This window comes from Callospermophilus lateralis, chromosome 5 (assembly GCF_048772815.1).
Source record: "Callospermophilus lateralis isolate mCalLat2 chromosome 5, mCalLat2.hap1, whole genome shotgun sequence".
Taxonomy (NCBI): Eukaryota; Metazoa; Chordata; class Mammalia; order Rodentia; family Sciuridae; genus Callospermophilus; species Callospermophilus lateralis.
Genome location: NC_135309.1, coordinates 136,912,462 through 136,934,729, shown reverse-complemented (window position 1 = coordinate 136,934,729; position 22,268 = coordinate 136,912,462). Strand labels below are relative to the sequence as shown.

The window sequence follows — 22,268 nt, the reverse complement described above, 5'->3', positions numbered from 1 at the left end:
ACTGTGCCATATCCTCATCCCCTTTTATTTTTGATACAGGGTTTAACCAGGTTGCTTACAGCATCTCTAAACTGATTAGGCCGGCTTTAAACCTGTGATCCTCCTGCCACAGCCTCCTAAACCCCTGGCATGTGCCACTATGACTGGCTTGGTATTTATTTTCACTTTTAAATTTTTTCAATATTTTTTCTAGCCAAAAGTGGAAAAATGAGGTAAAAGCCTTTATGGATTCTTTCAGTAACATGTTAAACTTCTATGTACTCTGAAGATAGATGCTTTTATTGTTTTAGTGATATTTCCTTATTTTATGAATGAACAGAAAAAAAAAATGAACTGCTATCAAGAGGTAAAAGATTTGCTATGGTCTGAATTATGTTTCACCCTAAATTCACATTTTGAATCCCTATCCTCCAAGGTGATGGTATTAGATGGGCCTTTGGGTGGTGGTTAGGATGTGCAGGTGGAAAAGCCTTCAGGAATAAGATGGGTACAGTGCCCTTATAAAAGAAGCCTCAGGCAGACCCCTGGTTCCTTCTGCCATGGAGGGCACAGCCAGAAGGTACGGAAAAGAAGGTGTCAGCAGACCCTGAATCTGCTGACACATTGTTCTTGGACTTTCCAGCCTCCAGTACTGTGAATGTAAATTCCTGTTGTATAGAAACTATGTGTCTGTAGAGCTGATTATAGCAGACTGAACACTGTGAAACAAGGATCCTCCAACATGAACCCATCCTGGAGTTTACTCTTGATTTAACTTCCATGTAATAAACAATTGACTCTCTAGTTCCTAAGCTGGGTAATCCAGAGTTCCTTTTAGCTTATAAGCTTTATTTTATGTAAATATCTCAAATAACTGCTTTATTAGAAATATTTTAAAAAATATCAGAAATGTGCTACATTTCAAATTACCAGGCATTTATTAATCATTTATATTTCAAATAATTCTTTAATATAAATGGATTGCTTAGTTTTAAATATTACAACTACTCAATATAAACAAACATAATGATGTTATAATTAAACATATCTGAATAAAGTTAAGGCATAGGAAGATGACTTTTAAATGTGCAGTGCGGTACCAGTTGTTCTATTTTCATTAGTTGTCATGTATCTTGCCATGTCCTTTATCTGCTTGTGAATTTACAAGTAACACAGCAAGTTGTGAATTTTTAATAGGCTTTCCTCAAGGAAAGAAAAGGTCAGTATTAACATAAATTTCTTCTTAAAGATTTGTGGCACAAATGTTTCACACCGGAAAACAGGTGTTACTGAGAAACTAAAGCCATAATAATCTAATATTTTTTCCCTGTTTAAAGAAAACTTAGTCTCATATAATAAAATAGTACAAGACAAGTTCTTATAAAAGTTATTTCTCTGTAAGTAGATGCAATAAGTTTTTTAACACGTTTCGTTGATGCCTCTTCTCTGCAACAAAAATAAGTGATCTTATTCAATTAATTGTTTAACAAATTCAAGCACTGACGCCTCATATCCAAATAAAAAAAGGAAGAGTAATTAGAGGGTTACAATTATAATAATTAATTATTGTCTGAACTTAGTAAATGAGGCAGAACAGGAAATAAACTGTATCACACATACACAGAATGATGGAAGGAAACAATGCCAGTGCACATGTGAATAGAGTATGCTCAGAAAAGATGATTGGAAAACTAAGGAGATATGTAAAAATAGAGGAGAAGGATTGCCCATTTGTCTCTTCCTGTATCTGCTAGGAAAGCATCAGCATTCAGTGTTCCTGCAAGGAGTTGCCTTTAACAACCCATGGGTTTCATCTTCGAGAAGAGGCATTTTCTCCAATCTCAGGAGTATAGGAATTCATCTCTCTGACTCATTTAGTATGACAGATGTCAATTTTAGTTTTTTACTTATACATTTCTCAATTTTTTAAAAACCCTTCTATCATTAAACAGAGGTTAATATCAAGACAGTAAATAAGGTCATTTTAATCTTTGTTTTCTTTTTGTTTGTTTTTAGTAGTAAATGGACACAATACATTTATTTTATTTATTTATTTATTTATTTATTTATTTATTAGGTGGTGCTGATGCTTGAACCCAGTGCCTCACAAATGAAATGCTAGCCAAAAGCTCTACCACTGAGCTACGTGCTCAGTCCCAATATTTGTTTTTCTTTTTCTTTTCTTTGTTTCTTTTTTTTTAAAATTTCTTTGCTTACTGTCTTTTTTTTTTTTTTGCGGTACTTGAAATTTAATGCAGGGACATTCTTCAGGGATTTACATCCCCAGCCCTTTTTTTTTAATTTTTATTTTGAGCCAGTGTCTGACTAAGTTGTTAAAGTGGTCTCAAACTGCAAATCTTCCTGCCTTAACTTCCCTGGTAGCTGGGATTACAGCCGTGTATCACAACATCCAGCTTCATGTTTTACCCTTTTTTTTAAAAAAAAAATATTTATTTATTTATTACTCTTAACTAATATAATAAAGTTTACTTGTGTCCCTCTGTAAGCAAAGTTTTCTTTAAATACAAATTATCATTACTTCAATATCATATAGTTCAAAAAATTATTGTCTATAGTTTCTTAACAATAAAACACAAATACATAAAGAAAACTAATGAGATGGTTAGAATTATAACTATTTTCTTCTCTTAGTTCTATTTCTGTTGGAGAAAGTAGACATCCTTCATTTTCCAATTTTTAATGTCACAGTCTGACTTACAATCCTCATCTCTTTGATTTCCTGCTACATGTACAATTTTCTAATCCAATGGAAACTCCCACAGTATATGATCCAATTATAGGATCTAATTTTTACTCTCTGTAGTATAATATAAGTAAAGGTAAAAATCCTTCTGTGATTTATATTCTAAAATTCAGCATTATAGAAATTAATATCTCACTATATGAGCAGCTTTATAAATATGTTTAATTGATTAGAATAGTTGAACTGATTTTAATCAGTTTCATATCTTGCTTTATATCCTTGACCAAAATCTATGTTCTATATTCATCCTCTGTTCTAAGATATAAAATTTGTAAAATGGAAAAACTTTTCCTAGTTCAAATGTCTTCTCATTCTTAATTGGGTAGTTTGGTTGTGTATACTTAACAAACCCTCCATTATTCCTGTAGGCTAGTTTGGTAGCTGTCCTGTGAATATCCATCCACACTTTGTTTTAATCTTTCATTGAACTAGAATGAAATTTTTGATTTCTTTTAGTTGTACCTGACTCTTCTGATAATAAACAAATATTTATCCATTCAAATTACTGAATGAATAAAAAAAATCAGAACTGTCTATTGCAAACCATAAAGTTATCTGTTCAAATGATGGATATTGATATTATCAATGCTCTTTTCTTGAATTATTTTGATTCCCAGGCAAAAAGAAATGTGCAATGCCTAGATCTGCCATATGGAAAATTGCCACTGTGTGGTACATGCATATAATTGGAAAGTTTCCCAGCAACTATGTGCATTTTCATTTACTAAAAAGCATCAATCTTGTGACTTTTTGAGAGTGGTTCCCTGGACAACACAATCATATGTTACTTCTGAGAGCTTTTCAGTTAAAAGTAGATATTTCCTGAGTTTTCCACCCCTACTCTACTGTTTATGAATAGCTAAAAATGTATTTAAAATTTTGTTCTCTAATTTCTTTATCTTTGTCTCTAAAGTGAATATGCCTTTTGGGTTTTCTGTCTTGCATTATATTTGTAATAATGAGTTATCAATCCTGAAATAAGAGAAATAAAAATATTTTTCAAGAGTTGATAGGTAAATACAAATTACTGATAATCATTAAAAATCAAACTTCTTTTGTTGATAGTGCTAATATTAGAAACTAAGAAAAATCTACAATTTATTAAATATTTCTTAAGGCAAATAATAAAAATTTGAACTGTAATATTTTGTTTCAAATAATAAAACTGTAATCCTAACATAAAAATGTTTACTGGTTGTGTGCTACAACTGAAGAAAACCTTACAATCCTTGTGGTTTTCAAAGCCAAACTTCGTGCTTCCTATGGCCAACCTCCTCCCTTAAGGACACAAATCCAGTGGAAGGCAAGAGATACACTCACTAGAATCCATATCCATTTTTATAATCCACAATGCATGAGGGACACATTACTACCTGCTCAAACATCCTTGGGCTTCCTTTAGGTTCTATGGGTATCTCTTCTCCAGGTCTTCTTAAGACCAAATTCACTCACTGATACCTGTATCCATAAGTCTGAGGGCTGACCTTATAGGTGGGTATCTGGTGAAAGGCAGAATATACGGAACTTTCCCATGACACACAGATTCCTGGGTTTGCATTTGTACTCACTGTGATGGTACTGGAATGGGATGTCCATGTGGATGCATGCAAAGCTCTTTGATGTGATGAATTAATTTTGAAAGATTGAGTGTGGTTTTCTTTGGACATAGGCAAGGAAGAAAGAAAAAGACTTGCCCTGCATTGTCTTGCCATTTAAGGATTTTAAGAAGATAGATTTGATAAGGCAAGAAGCCAGAACATATTTTATTTTATAGTTTTCTATTTTTTTCAGTAATAAGGATCAAATAGTTTTTAATTTGACTTACGACATACATATTGTGTGTTTTTTGTAGATTTCTATCTGAACTTGTGCTATGAGACCTACAAACATTTATGAGGTAGTCACTGTCTTTTGTTTGAACCAAAAATGGTGTATATTTTTCCTAAAGTATACACTATGCTTTTCAGCTTCGTCTATCTTACAAATCCTAAAATATTTCTAATTCCCCGATAGAAATACAATGACTGCTAATAAGTTTGTAGAAGGTGAAATTCCTGCAAAATATGAGAGTTAAAGACTTTTCCATACAGCAAAAGATTTAGAGAACTATGTTTACAACAACACATCAAGACTGATGGTTGCTGTCTCAATCAGATTTATTTGCCCATGAAAATGGTTATTTACCAAGTAAAGGGAAGAAGGGATTTGGTTCATTTTATTACTTTTTCCCATTTATAAAAAAAAATCACAATGATACATAAAAGACTATTCCTGGTGCTTAAAGCATATAAATGAATGTTATCAAACCTATTCAACTCTCATTTCCAGAAGTAAGATTACTGACCCCATTATTCTGTGATGGGATTTGAAGGACCTTCTTTGAATTCTTTCAGCATTATTCTCCTTTAAATGTTATCATGGATATGCTCATTTTTATTTCCCATAGCTTCATTCAGACCAAGATAAAGGAGATGGATCACTCAAATATATTTTATCTGGAGATGGAGCTGGAACTCTTTTTATTATTGATGAAAAAACAGGTGATATTCATGCCACAAGAAGAATTGATAGGGAGGAAAAGGCCTTTTACACTCTACGTGCGCAAGCAATTAACAGAAGAACTCTGCGGCCAGTGGAGCCAGAATCTGAATTTGTAATAAAAATCCATGATATCAATGACAATGAACCAACATTTCCAGAAGAAATTTACACAGCTAGTGTTCCTGAAATGTCTGTTGTAGGTAAGTTTATTTACAGCATTATGAAGATATTTAAAACATGAAAAATTTCAAGAAATACTTAAAATATTAGGATAAATTAACTGAAAACATTTTTTATATTCCTTATCAAGACTACATGTTTAACATTATTTTAGTTAGGAAATAAGGAAAAAAGAAATTAATTCATTTCACAGTGCTTGTGAATTTGTAAATCTTTTATATATATATATATATATATATATATATATATATATATATATATGATAGATCTTCTTTTAAAAATTAATTAAAAATTGACTTTCAATAGAAAAATGTGAAAATATTAATTTTATGTCACATGGATTTGTTTAACAGTTGTGTAAAATTCTGTACTAGGATATAATTATAGTCATCTCTTTCTTTCCACAAAGGCTGGTTCAGGGCTGCCCACAGATACTGAAATTCTTGGATGCTCAATTTCCTCATATAAAATGGCACAGTATTTGCATACAATGAATACCCATCCACACATGTATTTTAAATCATTTCTAGATTATTTATAATACCTACTGCAATGAAAATGCTATAGAAATAGTAGCTATACTACACTGGATAGAGACTATTACAGGAAAAACTTCTACTCATATTCAGTAGATGTACATTTTTTAAAAATATTTTTGAACCCAGGAAAATTGAGTCCTAAAATAAAGAACCTGCAGATATAGGTGGCCAATGATTTTAAGAATACTATTGCCTGGTGCAGTGGTTCACACATGTAAAGCCAGTCACTGGAGAGGTGGAGACAAGAGAATTCTAATCCTGAGGCCAGCCTGGGTAGCTTACTGAGAACCTGTCTCAAATAAATAAAAAGATTGGGGTTTATGGCACAGTGGAAGACCATTTGGCTAGCATTCACGAGGACTTGGGTTTAATTCCAGTACTACATACACACAAGAAAAATATTACTATTAATGCAATATAGAATTTTAGCTATGTGTATTAGTTATGAATTACCAAAAGAGTTTATTTAGCTTATCTATATATACCAAATGATGGAATTCAATTACTGATTTATTTCTTATTATGTATTAAGATACTCATTTATTATAACACATATATGTATACATACACATACATAGATGTATTTGTATATATAAAATATACATGTATATAAAAATGTACAATATATTTAAAACTGCTGATATGAATCTCAAATTGAAATAAACCTCCAGTTGAAAACACACAATTAATCATTTGCTGGTAGAGAATTACAAGGTTGAATTTTGAAACTTATAAAACAGAAGTCATAAAAAGGGTAATATTCAAGAAAGTGGAGTTTACTTTTTCAATTTAAATAAAAATAAACATATTTGTAGGAGAATAATGCTAATACTGCCATTTTTAATTAGATAGAGGATGACAAAGAATTAAATGCACCAAGAAATTCAGATAATATTTTTAGAGAGACACACATTTGAATTTAATACAAATACACACTTTTCAAATGTATGTGCATTTTTTAAACTGATGTAACCGCTATGGTGACTTTTTTTTTTACATGTAACAATTTAAATAGTAATGTTTTAAACTGTAATTCTCAAAAGATTTGGTCTCGATTGTTATTTAATGTTTACTTACTAAATTCCAAGGGCTTGGGACAATCATCTAACTCTAAAGCCCTTATAAATATCATGAACTTTATTAGATTTTAGTAGTTCATGAAAATTAGGATCATCTTAGATTGTTTCTAAGTTTAGAATTTAATATATTCATAAAGATGTATTCTAGATCAGATGTTAATTATTTTTAGAGTTAATTAGTGCAGAGGTGAGGAAGAGAACAGACTTATTCCTTTGTGCTTAGATATGCCCTTTACAAAAAAACAAATCTATTATATGAAAATAAATTTAAATATCAAAACTGAGAATTTGAAAAATGATCATATTTGTTAACACTTGAAAAACTGCAGCATTATCTATTTTATACATAAAATACTGTTGATTAAATATAGATTATGCAGTTGAACTTAAAGTTGAACTGCAGTAACACCATATAAATATAAAAATCAAATATTTATATTTTATCATCTTACTATAAAGCCCTTATAAATATGAACTTTATTTTAGTAGTTCATGAAATACACACACACACACACACACACACACACACATATATTCGATTTTCATCCAAATTATATGTAAAAGTTTCATTAAGAGGTCATTATTAAAGACAAACATCAATGAAGTCTTCAATGAAAACGAGTGCTTTTGCTCCTCCTTCTGGTACTGTGCAGAACTAAGCTGAGTTTGGATACTTCAGGTACTTCTGTGGTGCAAGTCACAGCTACAGATGCCGATGACCCTTCCTATGGGAACAGCGCCAGAGTCATTTACAGCATACTTCAAGGGCAGCCCTATTTCTCTGTGGAGCCGGAAACAGGTCAGGAATAATGAATCGGTGTTCCTTCATTTAACCATCTTTGTGATCTTTATTAGTACAGAGAGGGGAGAATGAGAACAAAGCATTAATACTCAGGAAAGTCTGAGGATGCCACAATTAAAGATGACAAAACTCAATGTTAAAATATCAAATATGCTAATGGAAATGTAATTGTTTTCGTGTTTTTATACATGGATTCAGATGACTCTAGAATACACTGGGAACTGCTAGAAAATATTTATATGGAATTATTTTTACAATTAATAGAAATCAATATCAAAAGAATATCTTTTAAAAATTCACTAGTCTAAAAATACTACTTGTGAGCTGAATCAAATAATAACTGAAAATCCAGTTAGAATAATGAAAGTATTTGTATTTTCTTCAGGTATCATCAGAACTGCTTTACCAAATATGAACAGAGAAAACAGAGAACAATACCAGGTGGTCATCCAAGCCAAAGACATGGGTGGCCAGATGGGAGGTTTGTCTGGGACCACCACAGTGAACATCACACTGACAGACGTCAATGACAATCCACCTCGCTTCCCACAGAGTAAGTGGCCTTTAATGGTCATTTATGTTCATTCTGCAGAAAGTTTTAGAAATTTTTTTTTTAAAGTTTTAGAAAAATAAAACAAAATAGAGTTAAAAGAAGAAATAAAAAAGGAACTATCAATTTTATTTGAAACACTTGAAAATGTGCTATACAAATTAACTAAAACTATATGTTGATGAGTTCACTGTTATTCAAAATAAAATGAAATATTTCAGGCATATTTTATTCAGACAGGAGCTGTGATTAACATCATCTTTATATTTATACATTTAGTTTAATATTTTACTGAAAATGCACTGTTATAATTAACAATTCACTCCTCTCTATTTAGAACTTAATAAAAGGACCCTAGCTTAAAGATAAATTTTTATGATACAAAATATAATTTGACAAATTATAAATACTTCATAAGAAAGGGCTATATAGAAAAATCTTCTAAAACCTGAGAAATATTTCCAATCACTGTGTATTTAATGTCAACTGTTAACACTTCAAATCCTCAAAATAAATTCAGGATATATTAAGACCCCCTAGCTTCTGCCCTTATAATACATACATTTATTCTTCTTTGTTTCTTGTACAAATTTGTGTGACTACATGCCTAATTGTACATAGAGAGAATGATAATGAGTCTCAGTGGATACACCCAAGACCAAATCAATTTTTTTCTATTCTAAAAGAGCCTATACTTCAAGATGGAATTTAATGTTGTTAGAAATGAGACATAAAAATCAAATTCTAGTGATAATCTAATTTCTCATCATTTGCTGAATATTTACTTCTAAATATATCTCCAATTTTAGTTAGTGCAAGAATTCACTGTGGGTTTCTTTTTTTTTCTTTTCTTTTTTTTTTTTTGCTATTTATTTATTTACTTTTGTAGTTCTAGATGGACAGCATGCCTTTATTTTATTTATTTACTGAGCTATAGCCCCAGAACTGTTTGATGATTTGAAAGCATTTTATTCTTTTCTCTGTTTTTTTTAATCAAAATGTGATTAGTAGTAGTGTATTTTTTGAATTATATTGCCTACAATTACTTACGTGAAGGAATGTTAAGTTCAGATAGAACCTTCTTCAGAAGACCAATGGCCTGCCTCTGTACCCATGGCGACTGCTTGCTGGGTGTTTGATGCAAGTGCCCATCACACATAAGGTTGAACCCAGGACAATGAGGAAGGAAGGCATCCATGTACTCTATTTTCAAGAAATCAGGTTTCATCTTCACATTATCTTTGTCAATTTACAAGAAAAAGCAAACTGATAATAAATACACATAACTCCATAAAACAGGTTTAAAGATATAAACAATTTAAAAGAAATTTCATAACAGGAAAAAAGAAAGAACACTGTAAATATACAAGATCATTAAGATGGAGAAAGAAGGACTGAGGGAGGGAGGAGGGGAGGGCGAGTAAGGTATTGGGGAGTGAAATTGATCATATTTTGTTTTAAAGTATGTATGAACATACCATATTAAAACCCACAATTCTGTATAATAAATATGCACCAATTAAAAAATAAATAAAACAAATTTTAGATTACAAATGTATTCCTGGCCACCTCTTATCTTGAGCCTTTTACCAGGAGAATGAACATGCAAATTGAAGAGAATAAGCCATAACTAATTAATTTCACAATGTACAATGAGAAAAGTATTTTGGAAAAAAATGTATTTTATCAGTAGTTAATAATCATTTGGATTAGTACTATATTCTTAAATTCTCAGTAGTCTAAAATGCAGTCCATTCACTAATGGCACATTTTATAAGCAAATATATAGATTCTAATTAAATTAAGAGAATTAGACATTTTATAGGCAGTAATGATCAATGAAAATACACTTGATTATGTTTTCAATTGCTGTGAGTCCTTTATTCATTCATTTAATAAATATTTCTTTTTATCTTATTAACTTGAAATTTTTGATTGCCATCTCTTAGGCACAATATATAAACCCTGCTGTAGTAATAGTGGCAATAATAATCATTAAGATGCTAATAATAATGAAATGAAAAAACTGCAATAATTTTTGCATTTTCTAAATGGCATTTTTATAGGACACTGTGCCATATTATTTATTGACCTACCTTATTTAATCAGAACAACTCATTCAGATCAGTGTTATGATCTCAATTATATAAATGAGAAGAAAATGAGTGGTTAAAGATGTTAAGGCCAAAGTGATAGTTATGACAGAGATGTGTTGATATCAATGTTCAATTCTAAATGTGAAGCACAATATATTTAAAGGGATTTTAGCACATCCTGCTTCCTGACTCATTATTTTAAAATATGGATGGAAACATAATTTAGTGATTTTTATTTGCTAAATTATCTTTTATATTAAAAACATTTGCAACTGTATCTGACTGTTGGGAACACTCAGTCATGGCAATTAGAATGTCATTTGATAGCCTAAATCATCTAACATTCAAGAAACTTGATTTTAATTTCTAATATCATTTTATTAGATACACAAAGTTAGTTCTGTTTATGTAATCTTTCATGTGCAATGTATCATAGAAATCTCATACTAACTTTGAAACTAAGAGTGGGTATAATAAAGAGAAAACCAATGCTGTCTACTAACAATATAATGTAAATTTAGAATGTTTGCTACATGTGTAAATGTAAATTTTCTATCAGACATGTTAAAAAAAAATAAGGGAGACAGGAGGAATTTATTTTAATTATATACATGTATTTTTTTAAAAATTTATTTTTGGTGTGTATGGACACAACACAATGCATTTTATTTGTATGTGGTGCTGAGGATGGAACCAGGGTCCCACCTGTGCTAGGCGAGCATTCTCCTGCTGAGCCACAATCCCAGCCCTAATTATATATTTTTTAACCCAGTATTGTCCTTTATATATGTCATCAGTATAGGACACAGTTAGATAGTTTTCCATTCTTTTTCCCCTCCAAGTCTTATACTTGGATCAAATATATTCCACTTTCATCAAATTTTAATTCAGATGAACTGCATTTTCAATGCATAGCACAAGAGTTTGAGTGATTTGATTGTAACCTGCCATATTTGCAGTTCAGGAGCAGACCCTGCGATCAACCTGCATGAGACTCAGTGATCTCGTACTTCTAGGAGCATTTTCACCTTGATGAACTAAACTGCACTTTCTATTTTCCAGTGTCATTAGTTACACTGGACACTAGTATATACTTTGTGGCCTGATGTAAGACTAAATAAATAACTCTCTGAGGCATTGACTCACTGTCTAGCACTTAGTTTATTTATTTAGTGTCCAATAATGTTGATCTGTGCAAGTGCTGCTCTTTTAGCATCTTCATCTTTAAATATTATAAAAGTAGAGTCAAAACTTAAGCTTTCAATAAAGTTGAATCATCCAAATTTAATATTTCTCAATATGCTGCATAAATACTTCTGTCATTTGGAAGGGACAGGGACCCATGCAAGCTAAGATGTCCTGACTCATTTGTTTGTTTATTTTATTGTGTGAATTTATAACAGTGGTTCTCAGTTTAGGGCAATTTTGCCTGCAAGATGTCAATTGTCAATATCTTGACATATTTTTTTTTGTTTTGTTTTACCTGGTGGGTCCTACTGACATCTAGTGGATGGATGCTGGGGAGGCTGCTAAGAATCCTTATAATACAAAAGACAATTATTTAAGCCAACATATCAATAATATTTAGGTTGACATTTTAAAATATGTTAAATGAATAACAATTAATTCATGTGATTCAAAATATTTTTTCTAAGGTTGCCTCAATAAGTTTAAAAACTGAAAGTGCATAAAATTAGGCAATTTGATTTTCCTGAACCTCAATCCCTGTATATAAATCACTTGTTACTCGTAATAATGTTGCAAATAATCAATAAGGTCAGATAAATAAAATGGCTTCAGTAATTCTCATAGCATATAATAGTATTTCAATACATGGATTTCCTCTTGAGAAGGAAAAGGGTAAATATCAAGGATTATATCTCAGTTTTCAAACTTTAGTGTTTTTCTTGTTCTGATGCCAAGCTGCCATTTATTTATGGCCAAATATTAAATAAAAACACCTCAAATCTGGAAAGATATATAATCATGAGTTTCACAATAAAGTAAATGTGCTTGTCTCATAAATAACTCTTTAACACTATCTTTAATGAGGGCTACAGAGCAAATTAGTCAAATATTCAATGTTCCATGAGATTTGCTATTTCATTTTGCAAAAGTTAGAAAGATATTATATGTCCATACCTTAAATATATCTGTAATGCATCCCCATTTGAATATTTTAGGCCTATCCATCTACTTTTGTTCACTTCCTATATGAATTTCCTAAAATCATAATAAAACCAAATAGGCTTTATGGAAATAATCTAAGCAAATATTAAATTACTGTAACTAGATCATTGTATTTTGGCAAAAGCAACTGGACAACAGGATTTTTTTCAAAATTACATTTTATTTATTTATTTTTAATAAAAACATCCCTGGAAAATTAATTCAATTTTCAGTTGAGAGTCATTCATTGTATGAGGGATATCTCATCTATAGTGAGCATGCTAGGCCCAGCATCCTTACTTAAATGTTGCAGAGAACAGCTGCAGGACTCTACTCTCAATTTCTTTCAAGCAAAACAAAACAAAAACACCAAAAAGGAAGCCCCTCTTCTAGAGAAAAAGAGTTTTCAAAAGCAGTTAAACTGGTGGTCAGGTTTTCATTCACCTAGTTAGTGTCTAAGATTTGGCTCCAGTTTTTGAAGGAACTGCAAGTGTCAAGATAGCAATAGGACTCAAGAGACTTGATTTGGTATATAAGACTAGCATCTGAGACTCAGGCAAAACATACAGACCTGACCCACAAATGGGATGCAAACCCTTGCAAAATTTTCAGAGGCTACAGCTATTTACACAACACTGAAACAAAATACAAAGGGAACAGATTACTTTACATTCTAGCTAAGGATGTGTCTGCTGTCCTAGCATTTACTCACAGAACTTGTTTCATACAACTTAGGTTGAGAAATCACAAACCAATAGCAAGTAAATTTATGTAACGTCAGGTTAGCTGAGATTTTACGAAGGGGAAAACTTTTAAATTATAAACCAAAGATCATGCAATGAATGAAAAACCCTCATTTGTGGTATATTAGATATATGTCAAATTAATATGATATATTATATATTATTAATATGTATATATATATTATATATATATATATAATATATATAAGATACATGTCAAATTAACGAGAATCTGATATGGTATTTATTATATAGCATCCAGATCTATCCAAAGTGTACTCAGAATAGTGAATTTATTACTGTCTGTTATATTTTTTTCCCATGAACTATTGAGAATAGTAACAAAAATCAGTTGTTGTCCACCATTTATTAATGACCTGAGAACTAATGCAAAATTTCTCACAGGAAAGTTTTTGTTAAAATAAATTATAGGTGATGGATGAGCTTTGGGATTGAACATTAATTTAACAAGACTCATCTTCTGCATATTTCAAAACCATCCCTTAGCTGGGCATGGTAGCATGTGCCTGTAATCAGCTTGGCAGGCTGAGGCAGGAGGAGTGCAAGTTCAAAGACAGCCTCTGCAACTCAGTGAGGTCCTGAGCAACTTTAGCGAGACCCTGTATCAAAATAAAATACAAAATAAGGTTGGGGAGTTGGCTCAGTGGTCAAAGTGCCTCTGAGTTCAATCCCTGGTACCCAATAAAACAACAACAAAAAAAGAAAACGCTGTCTCTTCATATTTCCCTTCGATTATCACTAAAGATTACACACAACTATAACTATTTAAAAGAAAAAGTAAAAAACAATTCAGAATCACTGAGGTCTGGAAACAATTTCATATTTATATATGCTTTTTGTTCTTTTTATTTGGATGTTCTTTTTTTATTATAGCTTTATAGTTATACATAGCAGTTGGGTTTATCCTGACAAACTTATCAATGCATGGAAATCAATTTCAGTTATGATCCCCCACTTTTTTCCACCTCTTTTGCCCTCCCATTTTCTCTCCCCTCTCTGACTCACCTTTCTCTGCTTGACTTCCTTTTGTTTGTGTATAAATTTGTATTTGATTGGTTCTATATAATATCCTGTCCTTCCTTCCCTCTTTATTTTACTCTAGCTTTCACATATGAGAGAGAACATTCAATTTTCAGTTTCTGATTTTGGCTTATTTCACTTTGCCTGATAGTCTCCATTTCCATCCATTTAGCAGCAAATGACATAATTTCATTATTTTCTATGGTGGAAAAAAACCCGTGTGTGTGTGTGTGTGTGTGTGTGTGTGTGTGTGTAATAATTTCTTATTCCATTCATCTATTGATGGGCATCTGGGTTGATTTCATAAATTAGCTATTGTGAATTGTGCTGCTATAAATATTGAGGTGGCTGTTTTGCTACAGTATGTCAATGTTAGACCTTTGGGGGCAATACAAAGGAGTGGGATAGCTGGGTCCCACATAGTGGCTCCATCCCTAATTTTTTAAGGATCGTCCATACTACTTTCCAGAATGGTTGTACTAGTCTGCAGTCCCACTCACAATGTATAAGTGTATCTTTTCCCCCACAATCTTATCAGCATTTATTATTATCTGTAGTCTTGATTATTGCCATTCTGACTGGAATGATGCAAAATATTAGTGTACTTTTAATTTGCATTTCCCTGATTGCTACAGATCTTAAACATTTTTTTCATGTATTTGTTGGCTATTTGTGTTTCTTCTTTTGAGAAGTTTCTGTTTAGTTTTTTTTCTTTTTTTTTTTGCGCATTTATTGATTGGTTCATTTTTTTAGTTCATTGTATATTCTGGATATTAATCCCCTACTGGAGGAGGAGTAGCTGGCCAAGATTTTCTCCCACTCTATAGTTTCCCTCTTCATACTATTAATCATTTCCTTTGCTGTGGAAAAGCTTTTTAGTTTAATGACATCCCACTTATTGATTCTTGGTTTTATTTCTTACACTTTGGGGATAGGTGTCAGCACCAATATGGTGGAGTGTTGACCCTTATATTTTCTTCTAGTAGTTTTAAAGCTTCCAGACTATTTTCTTAATCTAATACATTTCAATCTGAGTTTTTTGCAGTGTCTAGTTTTATTTTTCTACATATAACTATCCAGTTTCCCCAGCACCATTTGTTAAAAAAGCTATCTTTTCTCCAAGATATATTTTTGGCACCTTGGTCAAATATTAGATGACCTATTGGTATGTAGATTTGTCTCTGTGTCTTCTATTCTATTCTATTGGTCTTTATGTTTATTTTGATGCCAATACCATGCTGTTTTTGTTACTACCTCTTTGTAGTATGTTTCAGATTAGAAATTGGTCAGATATTGTGATTCTTCCTGCTTCTCTTTTCCTGTTTAGTATTGCTTTGACTATTCTGGATCTCTTATTCTTCCAAATGAATTTAAGAATTGTTTCTTCTAATTCTGTGAAGAATATCAGTGGTATATTGATGGGGATTGGATTAAAGCTATACAATGCTTTTGGCAGAATGACCACTTTGACAATAATGCTCCTGCCTATTCAAAAACATGGGATGTCTTTTTATCTTCTAAGATTGTCTCCATTTTCTTTCTTCAGTGTTCTATAATTTTCATTGTAGAGCTATTTTTTCTCCTTGGTTAGGTTAATTCCCAAGTATTAAATTTTTTTTTTTTTTTATCATTGTGAATGAGATGGTTTTTCTGATGTCTTCTTCAACTCAATCAGTGTTGGAGTATAGGGGAGCTATTGACTTATGGGTATTTATCTTATATCCTGCTATGTTGCTAACCTCATTTATAAACTGTAAAAGTCTTCTGGTAGAGTTTTTTGAATCTTATAGAATCATATCATTGGCAAACATAGATCGTTTGACTTCTTATTTAGTTTTATCCCTAAGATTTTCTTTTCTTTTTTGCATGCTCTGGCTAATGTTTCAAGAACTATATTGAATAGGAATGGTGAGAGTGGACAGCATTGTCTTTTTCTTGATTTTAGAGGAAATGCTTTTAGTTTTTCCATTTAGTATGATGTTGATGTTCTTGATTGATGACTTATATTATCCCATTAGTTTCTTATAAGTATATATTATATGTTTTTCTCAAAATAAACAAGATAGAACAATATTATAAAAATAATAGGTATTTTTATAGCATGTGCTAAATAGTATAAAATATAACACAAACATTCTCATTTAATCTTCACAACATCTGTATGAGGAAGACTATTATAATTTTCTCCCTCCTTTTATTAGTTAAAACAATAGAAATTTATAAACTGAAGTCACTTATTCATAATTATGCAGTTGGGATAGAAGGAACAGCCTGAAGACTGACATAATTTGGCTCTCAATTCTGTACTTCTAAGCAGTATATAAAGAAAATAGTACATTAAAAAATCGTTCCTCCTTCTTGCATTCCACTTTTAGTTAATCATATGATTCACTTTACACATCTGGATTATAGGGTCAGCTTCAAGGAGGACACACTGAATTCTTCAACATCTAAGCATTTTGGTACAAGAGCATGAAATCATACCTTCATAGGTGGGTGCTTTTGTGATACTTAAAGACCAAACATGACTGGTCCTTTTCGTGAGTTCTCCATACTGCTTGGGCAGATGCATAATCAAGTTTTCACTAGACAAGGTCTTTCAAGGAAATTTTATATAATATGCATAGGAATTTAAGGCATGTATATTCAGGGAGCTCTGAGACTACCATAATCCCTGCCTGGTACCAAAGAGATTTGATTTAATAACTGCTGGTTTTCTCTTTGTAAATAGAGTCAACCTCCCCTCTACTGGGGATCCAAAGATAATGTAGGCCCCAGGCTGATCTGCATATTTTAAAGTTAGCAAGCACTTTTCAACTAGAGTAACTGTCAGGTATGTCCCAAGGAAGATGCTTCAGCTTGAAGAGAAAATGAAATTTAAAATGTCTCTTTTCCCCTTCTTATTTTCTAGAAAAAATAAATATACTCATGTTTCACAGCACTGTTCTATAATTTATTTAGTTAGATATAGTGTGATTTTTACTGCGACCATGAAAATAATGTCAAATATTTGTTGGATTTTTTCCCTCTTCGCCCCAATGCCTACAGTTTGCAAGAATTACACAGAAATAATATTATTAAGAATTTGTCAATTTAATAAACATTGATTAAATTCCTAGTGTGTGTCAAGAACTATGCTGGGAAATAATAATAGTTTATAATAATCATAAAGCAAGTATTAAGAAGCAGGGTAGACCCACAATAATTTGCATTTGGATAAAGTATAGAGATTGATTCTCTCTCTCTCTCTCTTACACACACACACACACACACACACACACAGAGAATTTATGATGTCACTTTGTAATTTATCTTACAATCTTGATGCTTTTGCATGCATATATTGTGTGTATAAATATATATCATGTGTATAAGTGAAAATACAAATGTATACACCACATATAAAACATGAATGAACATGTAAGTAGAGATTATCTATGAAGATCAGTGCTACAGCTATCAAAGACTGCTGTAACACAAATGATGTGCCCTCTCACATGTAAAATCATCAGTAAAGAGAAAATTATCTAAAACTCCCTTTAAAATAAACAACAACAACAAAAAAAAATTGGCACTGAAGCAAAGAGCATTTTTTTTGTTTTGTTTTGTTTTGTTGCTAGAATAGAGTGAACACCATTGGTATTCAGTGAAAGGTGTATGATTTAGCATGGTGGGGCCCCAGGGTTCAAAGCAGGGATTGTGAAAGAAATGAAGTGCAAGCAGTGTTAGTATCAGGAGAAGGGCTGGATATAAAGCACTGCATATATTATCTAAGAGATCCTTACTATTTTCAAAGCATCAGGCATAGCTCTTCTTTTTGACTAATTGTTTTGGTAGCAGTGAAGCACGCTACTTGGACAGGAAAGGCAAGAATTGATGAGAGTCTGAACTAATGATGCTGAGGAGAGGAGGGATTTGAGATTATAGTGTATTTAAGGAGGTGATCCACAGGACTTAGAAACCAGGTCGATAAAAGATTTGTGGGATAAAAGGTAAAATATCAATACAAAGATACTTTCACGCTTTCTACCAGACAAGTCTGTTTGAAGAGAAAGAGATTTCAATTCAATTTGAACATTTTGAATTGAGAGAGCTAAAGAAAGACAGTGGGTTATAAATATCTATAACTAGTAAAAAATGACTATCGGAGCTATGTATGTGACACACAAGTGAACACAGACATGACCAATCTTGGCTAAAGGTTTAGGGTGACCAAACATGGGAAAATATACTATTTCCCACATGTGATAAAATCATATGAGTCCAAGAGAAATCAGATATATAGAAATATGTAAAAACTCACTTGCAATATTCCAGTTATTCTAAAGGAAACTTGACCTACACCAATCAACTTGGCATTTTGTGTAATGGGATTCAAAGTCCTTCTGTATCATGATACTCTCTAGAACAAACTTGTGTATGTGTGTGTGTGTGTGTGTGTTTGTGTGTGGTGTGTGTGTGTGTTTGTGTGTGTTTGTGTGTGGTGTGTGTGTGTGTTTAAAAAAATGAGGTATGCAAAATTAGGCTGTTGTTTAAGAATTTTTAATGCACTTAAAATTTCAGGTGAGACATATTGTCTGTCAGAAGACTGAATAGTACTGTATCTATGTGTTATGCTCGAATTCCGGGACCCCCAAACACCACCAGAGACCCTAGATCGATGTAAGCAGCAAAGAGGTGTTTATTGCGAGCTAGCTCGGTCCTCCGCACGCACACACAGCAACTGGTGACGCTGAGAGGCCCCTAACCCAGGGTTTGCAGCATTTTTATACATTCTTTGGAGACGGCAGGGACTTCACATACATCATAGCCTCTTTTAGCAAATCATCACACACCGCGGGAAAATCAAATAACAACTCTAAAACATGATTAGCACATTCACTGGCAGGAACAAGTTGTCTAGGGGTGATTGGTCAGTACAAAGGGGGTATTCGTTTGAACTGATTAGTTTAAGCCAAGAGGGGTGTAAGTGCTGAACTACATGGTTTCCCAACACCATAAACTACTGGGAGGGTCATCTGGCATCCCAGGTATTTCCTTGTCTCATGCTGATTGGTGGCTGCTAGGGGGCTGCTATGGGTCCCCACCTAGCCTGACTGAGTCAGGAACACCTGGCGCAGATCTCTCCTGTAGATAAACAACTTAGTAGGGTGGGAATGTGCCTAGGAGTGCTCTGTGGGTTTTTCCAACGACAAAGGTCATGTCCCTTCCTTGGACAGGCTTTACTCTGAGATAGAGGCTGGTTTTTCATATGAATGATTAACTTAAGGTTTATTATAACCTTCCCCAAACCTATATACTTTTTATGTTTGTACACATTGCAATTCTGCATAACTGTTGATGCCAATTAACTCAGAGACAATTTCAAAGAAATGTATAAAGATAAATTCTAAAAACTATGGGGATCACTGGCAGCCTATCTGAAAGCTTTGTCATGCTACTTTCCTCAATGGCATAAACAGGAAACTAAGATATTATGAAGAATCTCTGTTTGCTCCAATTTAACTTAAATGCCCAAAGCTAAGTTTGTGATAAGGTCTCCAGGGTTCACAAATATAGGTTTCTCTCTTTCCTCTGATGAGTATCTTCAATTCCAAAGTCTTAGCACTTCCTCAGTCTCTAGTGTGACTTTCAATTCTCCTCTGCTTTCTCCTAAATGCCCATTTAGCATTGCGTAATTTCCTTAACTACTCTGCAGTTGCCTCCAAGGAGCTTTATCTAGTTTTTAATTTCTTCCTGTTAAGCTCATTAAAAAACATCTTTTAAACATTATACAATGGAATGGTTTATAAACATGCATAATTGTGTCATTTTTCTTGAAGCAAGTATTGTTTGAGATTATTATGCAGCATAGAGATGTTACCATAAGATTGCACACAAAGCAAATAAAAAATTAAACTAATGTTAAATTATTTTGTTGATTCACATGTGTGGTGCTTTTTATCTCAACTCTGGAAAAGCAGAGCACTCTTATGTAAATGTGAATAGCAACAAGGGCAGGGAACAAAGGATAAAGACAAATTACAGCTCTTTGAACCTCATTGTTTTTTAATCAACAAAACAAAACAGTAGCTATTTGGGGCTAAATTCAAAAACTGAAGGTGAAAATTTGCCTGGCTTCCCCTCTAGCTGATTTCTGCCACTTCTTGTGTGGCTCTTAAGGAAGTCTGTGTCACATTTCTTACTTTGCCTGTCTTATGTCTGTCCTCCAATGTTTCTTACCCACATTGAGCTATCGATGATTTCAATTCTGGTGCACCAATCTGTAATGTTTTTAATATTCTAGTGAAAAGTCCTATTGATCAAATGTATGGTAGAACAAGTTTCTTGAAATATCAGTCTCAAATGTCAGAAGCAGAAAACAACAACAACAACACAGAAATAACTCAAAATCTTTTGAAATCTTTAATAATGACAATTCAGGTGCTGTGCAAAAGCATGTTTATTTAAGTAGCCATATATTTTGTTCAGTTTTCAGGAAACCTTCTCTGCAACATTACTGTCTAGATTTTTACTTGCTTATTATAATTCTTTGTATGCTTTACAGAAATGGCAATTACCTGTCTCCTCACATTCTTGCCTTGGCCAGAGCATACTTACCAGGAAGAATTATTTATCTGCCCTCAACTTTAAAAGAGAAGCAGATGATTCAATCTGACACCTGAGAATGAATTTAAAACAACTATAAATTGGAATTGATAGGAAAGCATACCACATAATTAAAGATCCATCAACTGTAAGATAAAAAATAAGAAGCATGCAAATAGATGTCTTTAAGGAGAAATTAAACTTAAGATGGGTGACAGGTGCTCCTTTGCCTTAGTCACTGTGTAAGTAACAATCTTTGCACCTTTTCCAGCTCTCCTCTGCTGCATGCTGTATGTGGTAAATGCTCTTGTAGGGAGAACAGACTGGCTCTCAATTAAATCAATTTCAGTGAGCTTGACAAACCGAGATACTTGTATTCAACACACAGGACATGCAAATAAATAAAGTATGAATAAATCATTCTTCCATGTGTTTAAAATATAGAGAAACACTTTTTAATTTTGAAAAATACTCAATAAATCTTGCCCTAAGAATGGTTTCTGAGTAATTCTGAAAAAGAAGCATTATTAAAGTATACATGTAGGACACTGAATAAAAGTATTTTGAATGAATTAACTACTGAAATTGACATGCCATGAAACCAACTGTGATGTGTGTACAACATTTTTTTTTTTTTTTTTTTCCTTTTTGGTACTGGGAATTGAACCCATGAGTACTTAACCACTGTGCTACATCTGGAGCCCTTTTATTATTTATTTTCAGACAGGGTCTCATTAAGTTGCTTATGGCCTTGTTAAATTGCTGAGGCTGGCTTGTGATCCTTCTGCCTCAAACTCCTGAGCTACTGAGATTATAGGCTTGTGCCATTGTGCTCAGCAACATATGTATTTTTAATAAATCTATTTAGATTATTTGACAGAAGACCAAAGTTTTTATTTTGATGAAGGCTCCATCTCAATTGTAGTTTTTCAGAAAAGTACAGAACACTTTGAAAATATTCTAATTAATATCTTAGGAAAAAACAAATATATGTATTTGCAAATATGCATACACCTTTATCCATATATACTTTCCAACAAATTACTGAGGAAGAATACTGAGAGATCATCATTGCAATTATAACAATACAGTTCTAAAACTTGGGTTCCCCTTAGTATGAACCAATGGAGCATGAACAATATCCTATTTAAGTCTCAGAAGGTACTAGAAATTAACAGGAATATCACTAATTATAAT

General features: G+C 32.4%; 1 protein-coding gene across 3 annotated transcripts in view; it reads left to right on the top strand.

Annotated features, from left to right (window-relative positions):
* Positions 1 to 22,268, top strand: part of Cdh10 (cadherin 10) — a 106,486-nt gene that overhangs the window by 49,105 nt on the left and 35,113 nt on the right. For all 3 annotated transcript variants that reach the window (XM_076856178.1, XM_076856177.1, XM_076856176.1), the window contains exons 2-4: positions 5,190 to 5,484; positions 7,762 to 7,881; positions 8,270 to 8,437. In XM_076856178.1, the coding sequence (XP_076712293.1) occupies positions 5,190 to 5,484; positions 7,762 to 7,881; positions 8,270 to 8,437 (583 nt within the window). The remainder of the gene's footprint in view (positions 1 to 5,189; positions 5,485 to 7,761; positions 7,882 to 8,269; positions 8,438 to 22,268) is intronic.